The following is an 18,093-nucleotide window of genomic DNA, read 5'->3' as shown; positions in this document are numbered from 1 at the left end:
ACCCATGTTTATCCAAATATAAATACACTGAGTTAAGCTGGGTACACACTACACTGTTTTTGTCCAATAATCGGCTCAATCAGCCGACATACGACCGCTCGTTCAAAAGTCGGGTCAGTGTGTGCAGTGACACGATGGTCGAAAGTCTGCCCAAATGGACAATTATCGCCTCATTTGGTTGGTCGTACCGTTTAATATTTTCGTTCCAATCTCGTTTCCGCTGTGTAGTGTGTATAAACTTCCGACCGATCCACAACACTGAGTACGAAATTACAGTCATTGCTCACGACAACATGGCTGTAAAAAGTCGCTAAAGGAACATCCGCTCTTCCCTTTATCGTCCTAAACAAGGCTAGTGTGTATGCAGTCCATGGACCGAGCGATCGGAACATCGATCGCATGTAAAATCGTTCTGCATAAGAAGTTGGTCGAAATTTCTGTAGTGTGTACCCAGCTTAAGCTAAAAGCTTGCATTTTCCCCAAGGTATTGCTAGTTGGAGATAAAGTGAATACAATCAGTGGCACCCTGCTCAGTGCTTAAACTTGGTCCTAAAGTAAAGTGAAAAAAACAAACAAAAAGACATGGCAAAGATGATTCAGAAATTCAGCCTAAAATGTCTGAACACCACCGTGAGCAACCTGTTGCAACTACTGGCAGTATGTGAAACACAGTGGTCATACATCAAGCTCTGGTCCAAGCTAAAGCAAACAAGCAGTCTCTGTAGCTTTAATTCAATATAAACATAAAAAAGTACAATTCAGTACCAAGTATCCACAGCTGCATGACTTCTATCTACTTACTGAATAGGACATTGGAACCTTGGTGTTTGGGACAAGCTTGACTTTTCCTTCACTCGTAAGATTTACATCCACAATGCGGTTCCCATTATATCCAATTTCAAGCTTTTTGTATGTCCAAAGAAAGTAATCCTCTCCATTTTCATCAGCTTCACCAACAATACCTGCATTTAACATACATAAAAAGGCAAGATCTGTAATAGCAGCTTTAAGAGAAACAAAAGAAATAAATTGCACAAAAATAGATTAATCCTTAGATATATCTCCTAATTTGTTTGATTACGTTTTTACAGACCAATAACATCAACATGACCTTAGGGAAATATTACTCAAGTGACTCATGAAGACAATGTTTAGAAAAGGAGGCTGTGTGTGAAAGCAGAAAGCACAGAATACTAACAACGTAGCTAAGTTTTCAATGCCGTTTAAATTCTTATATAAAAACAGGGAGCTCATCAAATGTATAAAAATGTGCTACACTGCTAGGACTTTGTATGTTAAATACAAACCAAAGTGCAGGAGCTCACTTTATGCACCAATATACACAGGACATATAAAAATGTGTGCAAACTCTGCAATATACTGTAAAAATACAGCAACGTGTTAAAAAGGAACAATTAAAAACACAGCTTGCTATTTCTACTATAGTATTTACAATTTAAATAACACTTCTAACACCCCCACCCCCATACTTTTAAAGATACATGGACAGATGAGGCACTTGTAGCTGCCTAAGCTTAAGTCAACCTTCTTGCCTTATAGACCACATCAATTTCAATAGCACTTCACATTGATAGTTTGGATTGCCCTGACAAGCCATGGGGTGGTGTAGTACAGACGGTGGTACTGGGTGATCTGATAGTTGTAGACTGAATACAGGTGCAAGGCACAGCTGTGACCCTACATCAGGTAGAACTATACATCATACAGCACAGAGTAGTGGGATCTCCATCAGAATAGTGTAAATGAGCGAGTGCGTGTCTATGAAAAGCCACTTGGGAGATGTTATGGCTGCAACACTGTTTCTGCCAGAGACATTTTATTGGGATCACACGCATATTCGTTTATGCTACTAGTTCTTTAGATTACAAACCCTGATATAAGTAAACTTTTTTTAATTAGAATTTTGTATCCAAGTTTTTGCAGGATTATTCTATATAAAAGTATATTAAGATTTTTGCATGGGAGTCCATGACATTATAATTCTATAATAATGTAATACAATATTCATGCAATATGTAATTCACATTAAAATGTGATTTTCTTTGCCTGATGCTAAATATAAGTACAAAAACACTTTTGCAATAATAAACCTAACTATATATCATTAGGTTTTAGTTAAGGGCAATTAAATCATTAAGTTGTATCCCTAATGTTCTTAAATTGATTTGTATACAAATCAAGGCAAGTATTTTAGTAATAATGGATGTAGCATTACCTTATTTAAATATAATTGATTTTATAAATATGGATCTGATAGGACAGCATCATTAAATTAGTTTGAAGCCCTATTTTTATGTTTAAGAAATCAATGTCTTACCCCAGATTGGCAAATCATCAATGTACATCTGGTACCAGTAATGATTCTTTATTGCGTAAACAAATGCATCTCTCTTTGCTTTGTCCAATTCAATGTCACAGTAAGAAGCCTGCATGACATCATCTGTATAAATGAAAAATAAATGTCATTACCTTATCATAAGTAGCACATTATGGAATCATGTCATAATCAGTGACATTACACAAGTGAATTTGTCTTAAGAACACAAAAAAGACAAAAAACATACCTAAAAAGATACCTTAAGACATCACCATTAGCAAAGTAATGTGGTAAACACAAGATTGCTTACAATGTTAATTCTGAGACTTCATCACACATGTTGGCATAGTTAAAGGAGTGATAGATAAGTTCAACCGACTTAGAACATTATTAGAATATATTTTTGAATGGCATACACTGTATCATTGTCTTCTTTATTCTGGGTCAATCTATGCCAAGGTGCCAAAGCGCCATAGTTAAATGGGAAGCACCATAAAAATAGATCACAACAGTAATTTTTGTTTCGGCTTAACCTGAAATTGCTGCTTGTATATAGCATAAGCATATTTATGGAAATATAAAAAATGGCACAAATTACTTTTTTTTTTAATGGGACATTTTCAGGTTTCTGTGATATGCCTGTTTGGCTGACAATTGCCCTTTCATTTCTTAGATTACCCAATTGATTTTGTTATTTTTCAGACAGACAAAGGGTTTCTTTTGATAGAATATATATAATAAATAGGCTTTACATTTATTAATGTTATTATTTGGAGGGAAAAGGCAAAAATTTGAAAAAGTTACTTTCAAGTTTATAAACATAACACTGCTGGCCCCTAACGTTTGAATAATTCGTCCAAATTTGCAGTAAGTGAAATACATTATACACAAAGATTTCATGGTACTAGAAAGGCACAATAAATTGCAACATAAAAGATTAACATGTATGAAAACCGATTTCAACACTCACCTTTAAATTTAATATCTAAGCCGCTAAACTCTAACTCAACTCCTTGAAGAGCTTCTCCTAAGGTTTCATGATAGTGGCTAATACTTTTCTTTGTTCCAACACAAAATGGCAAGGAGAAATACTTGTATGTCTCTTGCCTATTGTGGTAAGGTCCTACTGTGTTCATCCATAAAACCACTTCTTCCTTATCATTATACTAAAAGAAAAAAGAAAAATACTTAATAAACTATACATCCACAAACATACATAAACACGCAAATGGTAAACAGATTTTAATTGTATGTTTCATTGATTTCAGAATAAGCACGTAAGAACACAATTAGAAAACAAGCAAACATTTTGTTTTAATTTCAACACAAACAAGCAATTGTTACATACAAGAGCACCATTACTGTAACCCATAACTGGATAGAGGTAGATGTCTTTTGGATGTGCTGTCAGTCTGCCTGGTAGATCTTGGTGGCTAAAGTGACAAGCAGCATATTACAGGTGTCTTGTTTAAACCATAACATCCAGAACTGGATGTAATTGATTAATTTCCACCTGAGCCTTTACTAAACAAAATTACTTCTGAAAACTACTGAGATCACCAGGTCTTGAGAGTAAATCCTTTATATTGCCTACTTGTCATCAAAGCTGTTGCATTCATCCAACTGAACGCGTGTAACAAAGCAGTCGCTAACAGTGACACAGGGAACAGACTTATTAGGAGTATAAACGACCATCTGTTTTTATACATAAAAATTGACAGACATGGATTTAAGAAATGAGCATAGGTTACGTAGAGGGTCAGTCATGCTTTTTACAAAAAGGTGCATATATTTAGCATAACATTGCCTACAATCAGTATATGTTACAGCTTTACTTTGTTAAACTGAACTAAACTTTGAGGAAGAGACAAATGTTAGGGCTGTGATTCACAACCAGCATATCAGCACACATGTGTGTGTCATGCCAGGCTAGGTGTCTCACACAAACCTATTCTTCTTTGTAAGTACTACCATGGTACTTTTCCTAAGGGACGTGCGAAGCCAGGACTGAAACATTTGTTACTCACTATTTTTATAACTTGTCATTGGTCTAATATTGTCTGTTCAAGTTCATTTAAGTATCAAAAGTTGTAGTGCTGAACATATAACAGACACCCATGCAAAATAGAGAGCAATGCCCATAGCAAATTAAAGAACACCAGTAAAGCTTTGACGTTTAATATCAGAAAAGAAACTGGTAATCATGAGAAAGTATATTTAAAAGCCTATATTAGTAATAATAAGCCTCTAGAGCCATATCCGTATTGTTTTGCACAGGGTTGGGTGAATTATGTAGGACCTGTAGCAAAATGCAAAAATGACATACCTAAAACTCTTCTAGGTTCATAAAATATTCTTTTCATCTGTACAGTGAGCACTGGCAAATCATAAATTATTCAAGCACATAGATGATATAAACTACATGATTTGCAAACCAAAGCATGTAGCTCTGTTGAAATATAAAACAAAATGTAAATAGAAGATTAATGCAAATATTCTCATGATTCCGTAAATGGTTATGTATTTATTTATTTCCATGAACATAAAATATGGAACTGGCACAGGGGTAGGCAACAGTGCCACTATAAAACGTACTGCAGTAAGCACTGCTATGTTTTCTCAAGGCGCACCCAACATTTGAAAATGTGTCACTGAGTCAGCTAGAGAACATCGCAAGCAGAATATAAAATGTACACTAAAGGAGTGGAAACGTTGGACTGTCCTATAAATTCTGCTTTGAAAAACTACTTAAGTGATTACACAAAAAACAGGTCCTAAAAGTAGTTTTTGTGAGTCTATTGATTTACAGATTAAGATTTACAAAGTGTGTGTGTGTGTAAAATATATATATGCATATACAAGAGAGACACAGAGAGACAGAGACACAGAGAATTTCTCACACACACTTAATCCTCACCTCAGTCTTTGTTGGCGAACCCTGTTACTCCCATAATGTAACTTGCAAGGCACGCTTTCATTCGTTTCCCTCCTTACATTATGGCACCATCCCACCATAAGCCCCCCTGCCCATACTAACAATCAGAATAGAAACAGCAAGAGGGGTGAAAAATCCTCTACAGCTTCTTTAAGATAAAAATAAACCAATTTGGATATGCCCTTTTGTGTTAGATATAGATATTAACTTCCGTGATTGTTGCAGGATAAATTTGCACTTACACAACAAAACAGTAGCCAACAATGGATTTGTAAAGTAAACATACAAAGCTAAATGAGATTAAGGAAAATTTCATGCTTGTCTTTACAAATAATGTGGTGTCAGCCACATTACCTTTATGGTGGTATTCCCTCTTCTGCTTCTGAAGGGGTAACAAGGGGAAGGAACCAGTGTAGATATGGGAAAAGCAGAGCGAATTCATGCGCTTGCTCATATATGCATAATTTGATTTTAAAGTCCCTTCATAGTAAATCTAATTACGCAAGAGTGAAGCAATGGCAACAACTAGGAAGAATGACGAATCTGCAGGGATGTGTACAGCAGAGAGCACAGAAGTGTACTGTATGGAAGCCCCATCTCTTCAATTGTACTCCAAGAGGACAGGATTGGGTGTCTGGTAAGGGAGCCCAGAAACACGTTTATGAGGACATAAAGGAAAGGTGACGTGACTTTTAGTACGTTAATACAATGTACGTGCATAAATGCGCTGAAAATGACTGGAGACGTTTGCAGTACTACAAAAAGTAATGTGTTACACTTACAACACCGGATCATATTGCATGACATAAGCTCTGTGTGCCACTTAGGCACTGCATTTAACAGGAATAAAAAAACAGTGAATGTTTCTAAACATATCTATTCACACTTTTAAAACAAACCACGATGCATGTTCATTACAAAATGACGCACAGTCTCAGGTCTCTAGTTTTGAAATCTAGTGCTCACATCTTGTTATAACTCTTAACTTTTTTTCAAAGTGGACAAAACAAAGGGGGAATGTGCTTATTTGCTTATTGACAATTGCTTTGTGACGGAAAATGCTTTCTCAATTATTTTGCTTTACTTATGACCATACCAGCCAAAGTTTTATTATTTTGATGAACTTGGATGGCTTTGAAAATTGAACACAGCAATTTGCACAGAGATTAGGCAATCAGCAAAATAATGCCCTCTGACCTACTGAATGGTTTTGCTGGAGGTAAATGTGAGCCGTACTCACCCACTGTGAAGGGCACAATAAATTACCATTAGCGTTTTTGCCGTTGTAACAGCTGTCTGACCAGCCAGTAAAAAAAAATAAAAAATCATAATGCCATTTTGCCATTTGTTATCTCAAAACTCCCTTGATTTACATGGCAGCTACAAGTGAGGTTCATTTATGGGGGAAAAAAAAAAAAAGTGATACACTAGACACTACCATGCTATTGATAAATACATACCATGGCTCACACTAGCATATGCGGCTCGAGTGGCTTTTAGAGGTCGGGAATGTATGTTATACATCCTAACACATGCTTTTCTGGACAGACCTGAATTGCTGCATGTTCTATTTTAAGAGTACCTAGTACTTGAGTACATATTCACAATGGGAAGTCAATGATCTTTAATCTATACAAGTTACATTCACAGTGTAGTAAGTCAGCTTAAATCAGTGCAGGACAATTTTGTTTTCTTACTTACATAAACCCTTTAACAAACCACAGGAAGCTGGAATGTGATACATTGGTTAAAATATTTTTTTACCTTTTGGCAGATACAAGGCAATATTTGAAATTTTAATTTCACTATTTTAATCCATAAATTATTATTAACATTATAAATGCTGCTCATTATGTGTAACTATACCCTAAACTCATGAGAAAGACTGAAAATGTCATTATAATCATTAAGGAGAAATAATATATTTTCAAAGCAGGAGTTACAGGGTTTAAGACATCTTCACACAACGAACCAGTTAATGGGTAACTCATAGTAACACAGTTAACTTTTACTGATTAATCATCATGTGACAATGAGTGCAAATCATTTCTTAAACCTATTTTCCTGTGCTTCAAGACACAAATACAAGTAATCACCAAGGTACACACCCTGTCAAGTAAACAGTGATAACTTAACACTGACAGGTCAACATTACCAACAAAGACAGTACAGAGATATTTACCAACTGCATTAATTATTCGATTGGATTTCACCCAGATGATTTTATGAATTATAATTGTCTAAATGATCTTTATCAAGATGTATAGGGTAAAAAATAAAAGCCACGTACCATAGTTTAAAGGGTTTGTCCATCTGTAAACACTAAGTGGACCTCCACCTCTGATTGGACAGTGACACTACTTGTAAGTAACAGGTCATTGATTACAACCCTTTATATAAGAGCACACATACCTCTGCAGCTGTCATCAGCACTAAGAGGAAAACTCACTGAGATAATGGTGCAAACCTAAAAGTTCAGAGTTTAAAATCAATCCTAACCATTTTTAGAACACTGCATAAAAATTAACCACAGAAAAGTCATTGAATACAAAAAGCAAAGTAGAGAGTATGCCCAACACAGCCGTATGTTTTTGCTTTGTTTTTTAAATAGACTGCTACAGATTCCTTTGCTGCTCATCAATAGAAAGATATCACTTATTTTGCATCACTATTTCAAAACCTACAGATCCACAATTTTTGTTCTTGGTAATGCAGGTTACTGGATAAGGTGGTTGCTATTGCCAATAGGGAATAGGAGAGGTGATCATTTCACACCAGGGGGTAAATGTATGAACATGCGGGTTCTTCAACATCAGCGTGTTCAGCGATTAAATTTCAAGCAGCGCTGCATTGCAAAGGGAAGTTTCCCTTTGCCGATTGAAATTTAATCGCTGAACACGCGGGTGTTGAAGAACCCGCATGTTCATACATTTACTCCCAGATCCCATTGGAAAAAAGCCATCCATCTACACCACTGATCACCTTTTTCTTCTCCACAGCCTTTGATTCCATTGGCCGCCATCATGACAGTTTTATCATGGTTCACTTTTTACCTATCCAATGGCTACTTTAGTGTCACCTTCTCTGGCACATCTTGCTCTCCAATCCCACAAGGCTATCTTCTTCCCACTGATTTTTTTCACAGTACACCTCTTCCCTTGGTGAGCCAATTTTCTTATTAGGTCTTGTACCACCTCTACAGTGCTTGGACAATGTCAAGGAATTTTTAAACTTTAAAGTGTGTGCCTCAAAAATAGTGAATATATAGTAAATATGTTCTGATTTATAGTCTATGATGTAATCATACAACATAATAGTTTTATTTAAGCAGTTGTCAAATTGTTCCACTAGGTGGAAGCCCAACCTTGCTAAATCACCTTCTTGACAGGACAGACTACTCAAGAAAATGGCCATGAAAAAGTGCGATGATGATGATGTGGATGGAAGCAACAGCTAACATTTCTTTAAAAACTTTTCGGAGGCAACCTGCAGAGTTTGGGTTTAGAGCTTGTTGACCAGTCAAGAAACCGAAGCTGAACACCAGCAATGCGGGGGGGAAAAAGCCTAGCATGGGGCAATAAATAAAAAAAATAAGTTTTATATAAAGTATTAAATATGTGTATTTGCCATTACTTTATCAACATTTTACCAGAAAGTAAAAAAATCCTAATTCATTGTCAAATCACTGTACACTGATGACACCTAAATCTACTTCCACCCATCTTGACCTTTCTCTTCTCTAGTATATTATGTGACCAACTGTCTCTCTGCTATTTGCACATGGTTACGTGAATGCTATCTAAAGTGCAACATGTCAAAAACAGAACTTATCTTCACTCCTCCCAATCAACTACTTGACTTCTTCAACTATCCTTCACTATCAATGCCACAATTTCCTCAGACTCCTCATTTGCTCAGCCTTGATTCCTGACAATCTTCAAAATATTGCTAGAAAACACCATGTTCTTACCCAAGTCCCAACTAAAATACTTATCTCATCTCCAGCTTCGACTACTACAACCCCTTCCTGTCGGGTATCTCCCTCTGCCATCTGTCCTTGCTCCAATCCATCCTAAATGTTGTGGCAGGACTGATCTTACTCTTGCAGATCTCTATTTCCACTGACCCACTATGCAAATCACTACACTGGCTGCACATACCTCCAGGATACAATTCAAATAACTCACCATCATCTGCAAAACCCTCAGCGCCACCTAGTCATACATCTTAGCTAGTCTCTCACACCCACTTAAATCTGCCACTGGCATGCACTTTACTCCTCCCTGATATTCACATCTCACACTTACCTATAGCAATTATTCCATGCCATTAGCCACCTATCAAAATCCTTACCTCACCTGATTAGACTCTCTCCAGCTTTAGTTCTTTACATCCTCCCATGACTAGAGACTACCTAAAGCTGGGTACACACTACACGGGTTTCGTCCAATATCGGCTCAATCAGCCGACATACGACTGCTCGTTCAAAAGTCGGGTCAGTGTGTGCAGTGACACGATGGTCGAAAGTCTGCCCAAATGGATGATTGTCGCCTCATTTGGTTGGTCGTACCGTTTAATATGTTCGTTCCAATCTTGTTTCCGTTGTGTAGTGTGTATAAACTTCCGACCGATGTGTACGAAGCTGCAATCATTGTTCACGATAACATGGCTGTAAAAAGTCGCTAAAGGGATGTCCGCTCTTCCCTTTATCTTCTAAAACAAGGCTAGTGTGTATGCAGTCCATGGAGCGAGCGATCGGACCATCGATCGCATGTAAAATCAATCAGCATAAAAAGTTGGTGGAAAATTCTGTAGTGTGTACCCAGCTTTACTCCCACCTACACTACTCATCTTCGTTACTGTCAATCTCCATATTGAGCGACCGTCACAATCTGCACACTAATCGCTCCTCTTATCTCGGCCCTGCCCTTTTCCAGGCATTAAGTGCATACGATTTTTTTAAAAAAAAACATAGGTCTAAGTTCAAAAATTGTACTGCTCCCTCGGATGGCACCACCAAGGATTTGCTTGTGGAGGAATACTTGGAAAAAAAAAAGTTAACACTTTTATTAATGTATGAATAGTCTAAGAAGAGACAAGTTAGCAAAGAAATTTCAAAATGATCTAACATAAATTTCATCTCACTCCTGCTGTGCACTGTCAATATTTAATCAAAGACTACCGCCTTGTACAATTATTATTCTTTCATCTCTGTACTGTTAGAGATTGCTAGCGGCGATAATCTTTTGTTAGTTGTATATTGTTTACGCTCAAACTACATTTATAATAAAACCTAATTAAATCCACAGGTGATAAACAAATTCCACCTCTGAAAAGAAGTGATTAATGTTTCATGTAAAATACCAACATAAGTATCTAGAACCTAAAAGCAGCAGAGTGAGAGGAACAAGATAGAGGCCATTTGAATTTGCAGACTTACGGGCCAAGCACGAACCAAGCAACTAATGTCGGACACCAGGAGTATCAGCAGTCTGCTGCACACATGTGACAGCGCTTCAACTGTTCTTTTGGCAACTTTACTATATACTAAATAACAGTTGTCCAATAGATGGCCGCGAGCACTCAAGATGTGTGCTCCTTTCACACAAGGGAGAAGTAGGGAACAAATGAACAAACCACAAGAAATCTTCTCCATACTCAATAAAAAATGCTCAAGAAAAATCATCAAAAAGCATCACTACTTCACAAACTCCAGGGGGTAAATGTATTAAGCAGCGGATTCTGCAAGTCACAGATATTAATATTGACGACTTGCAGAATCCGCTGCTTAATACATTAACCCCCTGGACTGATACAAATTAGATTAAAAACCAAACAAAAACAGGCCAAGGACAAGCTAGTTACAGATCACCTATCCTATTGGGTACAGCCATCTATCTAGAAAGTGACTGGTCACTTACAAGCAAAAGGTATAAGCCGTTAAGGTTTTGTGATAGGATATAGTATTTTTGTTTTTTGCCATAATGCAGAGTTAAATTAATCAGGGGTCGCCAGTTTAAATGTTTTGACTGCTTAGGTCATCGGAATAGCAATTATATAATGGTCTGCTCATTCAGAATTGTAAAATGTCAAACTTCAATATAAAGAGGCAAAATATCACCTGTAACACAACCAGTTTCAGAGTGAATATATGCTTCCCAATGCTCAAATCAGAGCACAAAACATAGGCGCAAAAAGGTAATATTTATTGTGACATAAACAAAGTTCAAGAATAATTTTTGAGTTTGTTCATGTGTAATGAATTATTTGCTTCACAATTTAGGTTACATTTTTGCCTACATTATTAAATGTGCATTAAATTCCAATGGCTGTCCTTTGCAGTGATTGATGAGAAGAAAGCATTTAGTTCTAGAGAGATAGGCATCCAATTAGTTGCAAGTTGCAGCTACCAATCAAGTGGAACTTTCTCCAGCTCACAATCAACGCAATGCCTTCTCAGGTGCTAAACACTTCACTAGTTAAGCAATCAGCTATTAATTAAAAAAAAAATATGATTCCCATAAATTTGACCAATATTTAAACTGACAAGTGAACAGGGTAACAGGCTGTATACGGGCACAATGTTTTGTTACTGCTGTCTTGCAGCACTACAGGTATGGGTGCAACTCCAACTGTTGCCACATGAGTGAAGTTTGTATGTTCTCTATGTGTTTGCATGTGAATCAGCCTATGACACCAACACATGCAGGTAGATTAATGGCTTCTGTGACAAAACAAAGTTATTTATTTTGTATTGCGTTTCTTATGAAATTAAATGTTATTTAAATGCTGCAATGCTATTAACATAAAAATTAATAGAGTGCTAGTGAAGTCACTGAAGAAAAACCTGAATAAAACCAACTTTACTATGTACTGACTAATACAGACAAAAAAGCATATGTAACAATTTTCTGTTAAAAGACAAATCATACTAATAATGAACAACTAATTTCTGTCCATGGTTGCAAGATTTGATGGTATTTAGAGAAAATACATGAGAGGAGACAACACCGAGATCTCACAAAAGCTCCTGTGTCCTTCTGTGACTACTGAAATGTCAGATTTCTGGAGGCTCTTCTGTACAGTCTCTTACATGAGCACTGGAAGAATCCATACTACAGAGCACTCATTTTTATACATTTGAGAGGTATGAATGCGACCTAAAGGTGCACACAATGGATTGAATTTCACTTTAATTCTGCCTAACGCCTGCCATGGCGATTAGCAACATAACGTGTGTACCAAGAAGGGTTTATTTATATAGAAACTGATATATCATTGTGCTTTTCAATGCTGAAAATTGTGCATTTTAATCATTCAAGAGCTCTGCACCAGTCTGTAGTGAATGGTTACAGAGTCCAAAGATCTAAAAGATATTACTAGTATTTTCTAAACAAGTCTATTATATGTTTAAAGAGCTAGCAAAGCCACTATTTGACAAGATAGATATTAAATATAAAGATTAAAGGTTGTAAATGGGGGAGGGGTTTCAACTGTCTAATGGAAAAAGGTGAAATATTGATCTACTTGGTGAGTCAAACAAGTCTGTCACTATATATGTGTGTAGTTAAATTTGATTGGCTGTATTCCTAATGTAATTTCCACAATAGAAACTATGGTCCAGCAATTACTTACATCATGTATGTCACCGATTTTCAACATAGCTGAATAAATCTAACACAGTAGCAATCTTATAGCTTCACAGTGGTGGCAAAGCCAGACCAGTCAGAGCTGAATTAGATTTGGGATAATGTGAAATCTGCAAACAAATATATTCATAAATATTTAAAACTAATTAATGCATACATGCTAGAGCAGCTAGACCAACAGTTCCAAGTGGCCACCCAATCTCTATACCTAATAGCATTAATTACATGGTTTGCCTAGTGATTTTTTTTTTTTGCATCATATTTTTTCAAATATACTTGTAGTATAAGTGGAGTGGATAAATCATGTAGAATATTAGGCTCCCTGGTCTTTTCAACCCACTCAAGAAAATGTCTCCTTCCTAACGACACTAGGCTGAAATAGTATATGGATCCAGCGCAATAACCCATCTTTACCGAACAATTAACACAGTATCTAACATTTTCCAAGCACTGCAGGCTCTGAAATACTGGAACTAAGTAGAGAAAATCAAATAAACTGAAGAGACCCCAATGGGACAACCATGGTATCCATTTTCAAAATCCACTTGAATTACTCTAATGCTTCTGTCCTACAAAATCTGCATATTAAGCAGGTCCCAAAGTAGGACTCCTACATACCTGCTACCTGCAGAAGAGTAGGGCATGTTCTACTTCAGGAAGAAAATATTGTTGAATCAGTTTTGGCTTAAAACAGTCAGGGAAAAGGTGCAGTTATTCAGCCCTGTTGTCTGAAACTATAACACACTCCATAAAATAATTTGAAAGCACTATACAAGCAGATTAAATGAATTGTCCATACAACATAGTTAGAGCGTTCAAAGAAATAACACATTTTTAACTGCTGCAGTCTGGAATAAGCAAGTCAGAGCCCCAGTTTCACTTCCTAAAAAAAAGGTGCCAAAGTTGCCTATATTTTAAATTAAACGTTACATTTTAAATACTAGTCTCAAACTAACTGCATCCTAATCCAAAGCCTCATTTATTCAGTACTTAAGAGTCAACAAACAATTCTGAAACACTAATTGAATAAAACCTGCTTAGGTAGCCCATGGAGGGATGTACTGTCCTGTTACCTGATTGGCCACAACTCCCCTCATTTCCCAAGGTAAACTACTTGTTTATACACTTAAAGTACACCTCTGCTTTAAGGGCATTGTGGCATGTTGCTAGCGTTAGAGGAAAAGAAACAAACTGGAAATACATTAGAAAATTAAATTTCATATTCCAAAATGTAACTGCGTCTTGCAAATATTCATAGTTAAGTAAGCAAAAGATTAATAAGATTTTAGTAGGAAAAAAAAAAGCTTAAACAGATCTAAATATAACCACTTATAAGTCACAGTTACAGCAAACAATAAAAATTAACAATCAACTTGTCCATGTGGCAGTTCCTTTTACTCTAAACCAGGAAGTGTAGAGCTCGCCAGCTCAGGTGTGTACAGGGAGGTGACAGTGCAGTCATGTAGACGAAATAGGCTGAAACTTTTTACTCTAAGGGTGATACAACAATGATCAGTCTAAATAATACATGCACTGGTATGACATTTAGCTTTTCACTTTAAGATATTGTACATTAGTCCATCCTATGGTTAAAAGAATACTGCATACAATTATACATTCACCTGCAAGAAAAACAAAATACCACAGAAAAGCGATCCATAAAATGCTGACATCATGTGTGAACAACCCACAGCCCTACATCCATTCTGATTTACCCAAGTCTGCTATAAAAGCATATGATCATCTTAGCTATTGATTGAACAAGTACCTATATGTCAAATTAGGAAACACATTCAGTTGAATTATCCATCTATAACAAACACTTACACTATGAAAAAAAAATCACCCAACAGCCACCACTCAAATCTCTAAACTATGTTTCACTGCCCTATACGTTGGCCATAAACATCTGAACAGTGTATATACTATAGGAATACTCCAAAGTTCAAATCACTGATTTCTGAAAGGTGCGCCCAACACATTGCTATCCACTTGTACAATTAGGGGACACAATCAGAAAAAGAAGATCAATTGCACAAAACTAATAGAGGAGTTGGAAATTATGTCTCATGATACAATCACATAAATATGTGGTGTAATCACATAAAAAAATCTGTACAATATAAGTATTGCACAAGATACAGGGGTAATTTTACAATAATGTGGGGATACTGTAAGACTAGATATGATAAAAAAAAATATTTTGATTGAAAGAATGTGGGGAGCAGAACAGTTAACACTACCAACATTACAGCAAGGTGACGTCCCACAAAATACGCCAACCACTTCTCAACCATTACTTGTACCGTATCTGTCAGTGGGTATGTAAATAGATTCTATTGCCAATACTGTTGGGGGGAGTACCGGTACTTAAAAACAAGTTACTGTGTTAATTGTAAAATGACAGGTAATACTTACCATGGGATCTACAATGAATCATAATAAGAAAAAAACATGACATGTTGGTATATTGGACAAAAAAACAATTGTATCCTGTTTGTAAGGGTTGTCAGCAACCAAGCCAGGTACATACAGATAGCATAACAGGAAAAAGATATAACAGACGTTATATGCCTAACAGATCAACTGCTAACTAATTTCTGCTTAGTTTAAACTAAGATTTAATAAATGCTCGTCAAGGGAACGTATTTATCTGTCCCTACGTTGCACTGTATGTGTTGCCATTTGCAGTAGTGATAGATTTTGTGAAGGGCAAAATGCAAATCGCATTTCCCGATCAGAGCTGACACAGGAGCAGTGTGAGGCCTATGCTGGTACAACACACAATAAGCCACGGATCTGAGAGGAGCAGACACCCGGCACTGTGTGATTACACCCAGGCCTGAGACTGACAGCGGCTCTGAGGCCTATACAAGGAAGAACACAGCAATGCATTGGCCTTAGGCCTACACAGCCCCGGGCTCCGGACTACCGTGACGGGCTTCCCCCAGCACCCACCCCTCCATCGCACACTGTCCCCGGGGTCCTCACCGTGTGTTCATGTTCATCCGCCCAGGCACACAGCACGGACACACAAAACAACACCAGCCTGAGGGGCCTCATCCTGTCCTGGCGGCTCGGTGCACACGGCGATTATGTGTCGGGGGCTCCCTCTGTGATCCGTCCTCCTGGTCCGCCTCCCGCTGCAGATGCTGCCCCTGTTCCGTCACCCGCCGCCTCCTCAGCGGCCGCTCAGCCACGTCATCCGGCCACGGAGCTCACAACCGGAAGTGCCTCACCTCCTGCCAGCATCCCGGAAGTGCACGGTGCGCGTGCTGGGGGCGGGGTTACCTGTCCTGGCACCTACACTGCAGAGCCCTCTAGCACCAGTGTCACGTGTCACTCTGGAGCTGTACTGTTATGTACTGGACTCTTGCATTGTATGTATATGGTGTAGTATTTTGTTTTTCAACAAATCTTATCTGTTACACTTATTATTGCATCTTATCAGCATACATTGCTATCTGCCTGAATAATCTGGGTCTTTTGTCATTTTCTATGAGATGAGAAAATTATAATGTTTCTTATTGTTCTGCTACTTAGGCCTAGTTTACAGTAGCCTCTCCAATAGGATTCTTCTGGCTTAATTAAGCTGGGTACACACTACACAGTTTTCATCCAATAATCGGCTCAATCAGCCGACATACGACCACTCGTTCAAAAGTCGGTTCAGTGTGTGCAGTGACACGATGGTCGAAAGTCTGCCCAAATGGACAATTATCGCCTCATTTGGTTGGTCGTGCCGTTTAATATTTTCGTTCCAATCTCGTTTCCGTTGTGCAGTGTGTATAAACTTCCGACCGATCCACAACAGTGAGTACGAAATTACAGTCATTGCTCACGACAACATGGCTGTAAAAAGTCGCTAAAGGGACGTCCGCTCTTCCCTTTATCGTCCTAAACAAGGCTAGTGTGTATGCAGTCCATGGACCGAGCGATGGGACCATCGATCGCATGTAAAATCACTCGGCATAAAAAGTTGGTTGAAATTTCTGTAGTGTGTACCCAGCATTACAAACCAGCAATTTTCATAAAGTCCTTCGATAAATGTGATAGTTGAACTATAACTAAAAAAACTTTAGTTTTAAATAATACATAGCAGAATACAAGCTCACACAAGCTAAAAGGATTTATGTTAATTACCACAAATATAGGGGATTACCTAAAATTACTGTTCAGTTTACCAGGTGTGGTTCCATTTATCAGCACGACAGATCTTTAGTTTTTAAACAACCCTAATGCAACTGATAACCAGGAATAAGCTTTGTCAATATAGTAGTTGTAATAGGCACCAAGAAAAATCAAGCAAGATGTTATGCTTAAATAATGTATGTCAAATCATGCACCTACGCTTGTGCGAGGAAGCACATTGACTCGTGGGACAAGATGGCGACATAATCAAAGGTGCAAAAGTTGATACTAATTGCTTGGAGGAGTTGGGCAGATTAGGTGCATTCCTTAGGGAGTAAGGATATGACACATGAGTGCGCCTACTATACCACCAACATACAAAAGCTAAATTTAATTTTGTGGGCTAGGATTATTTAAATGGGAGGAGGGGTGGCATTTATAGGTCAGTTCCTGAACCTCTTGTTGCATTAATACATGAAAGGCGGTTCCAGGTGCTATTTGACCAATGTAATAAAAAGCTTCAAACCTACAAAATTGGCAGGTAATAAATACTGTCCAGATGTCCTCTAATTTATTCAGTAATTTAATCCATAATTGAAATTAAACCAGATAGTATTTTAGTAGAAATTTTAAATTTACTAACTTGCTCCATGCAGCTGTTTTTCTCATTTGCGGCTTTAAAGTGGACTGTGCTGTATCCCAATACATAACATTTTAGCATATCTCTTTGCCGTTGAATTGCTAATTGGGTATGTTACTATATTAAGTGGTTACAACAATGCATGACTTCAGTGATAGTTGCGATTTTGCAAAAGTTATATTGAGGCGCTTTTTGAAGTTCTTTCTACACATTGTAACTAGTTTCACCACATAGGTGCATTTCAGATATTGTTATCTTATTAATGTGTTAGTATTTGTGGTATATTAATTATATTTTATTTAGACATCTATTATGTATATTTTTAAATATATATCTGAATTCATTGAGTTGCACAGTCTTTTTTGTCTTCTTGATTGAATGCAAGCTTTAATCTACTTAT

The 18,093-nt window shown here is 37.3% G+C and overlaps 1 protein-coding gene across 1 annotated transcript in view; it reads right to left on the bottom strand.

The window, feature by feature from the left end:
* Window positions 1-16,184, bottom strand: part of TM9SF3 (transmembrane 9 superfamily member 3) — a 31,158-nt gene extending 14,974 nt beyond the window's left edge. The window contains exons 1-4 of the mRNA XM_075216541.1: window positions 15,914-16,184; window positions 3,309-3,504; window positions 2,339-2,461; window positions 802-962 (exon numbers count right to left, since the gene is read on the bottom strand). Of these exons, the coding sequence (XP_075072642.1) occupies window positions 802-962; window positions 2,339-2,461; window positions 3,309-3,504; window positions 15,914-15,985 (552 nt within the window). The 5' untranslated portion in view covers window positions 15,986-16,184. The remainder of the gene's footprint in view (window positions 1-801; window positions 963-2,338; window positions 2,462-3,308; window positions 3,505-15,913) is intronic.
* Window positions 16,185-18,093: the final 1,909 nt, after the last annotated feature.

Source organism: Mixophyes fleayi, chromosome 6, assembly GCF_038048845.1.
Source record: "Mixophyes fleayi isolate aMixFle1 chromosome 6, aMixFle1.hap1, whole genome shotgun sequence".
NCBI lineage: Eukaryota > Metazoa > Chordata > Amphibia > Anura > Limnodynastidae > Mixophyes > Mixophyes fleayi.
Note: the sequence above shows the minus strand (reverse complement) of the source record. Positions and strands in the feature narration are given on the sequence as shown.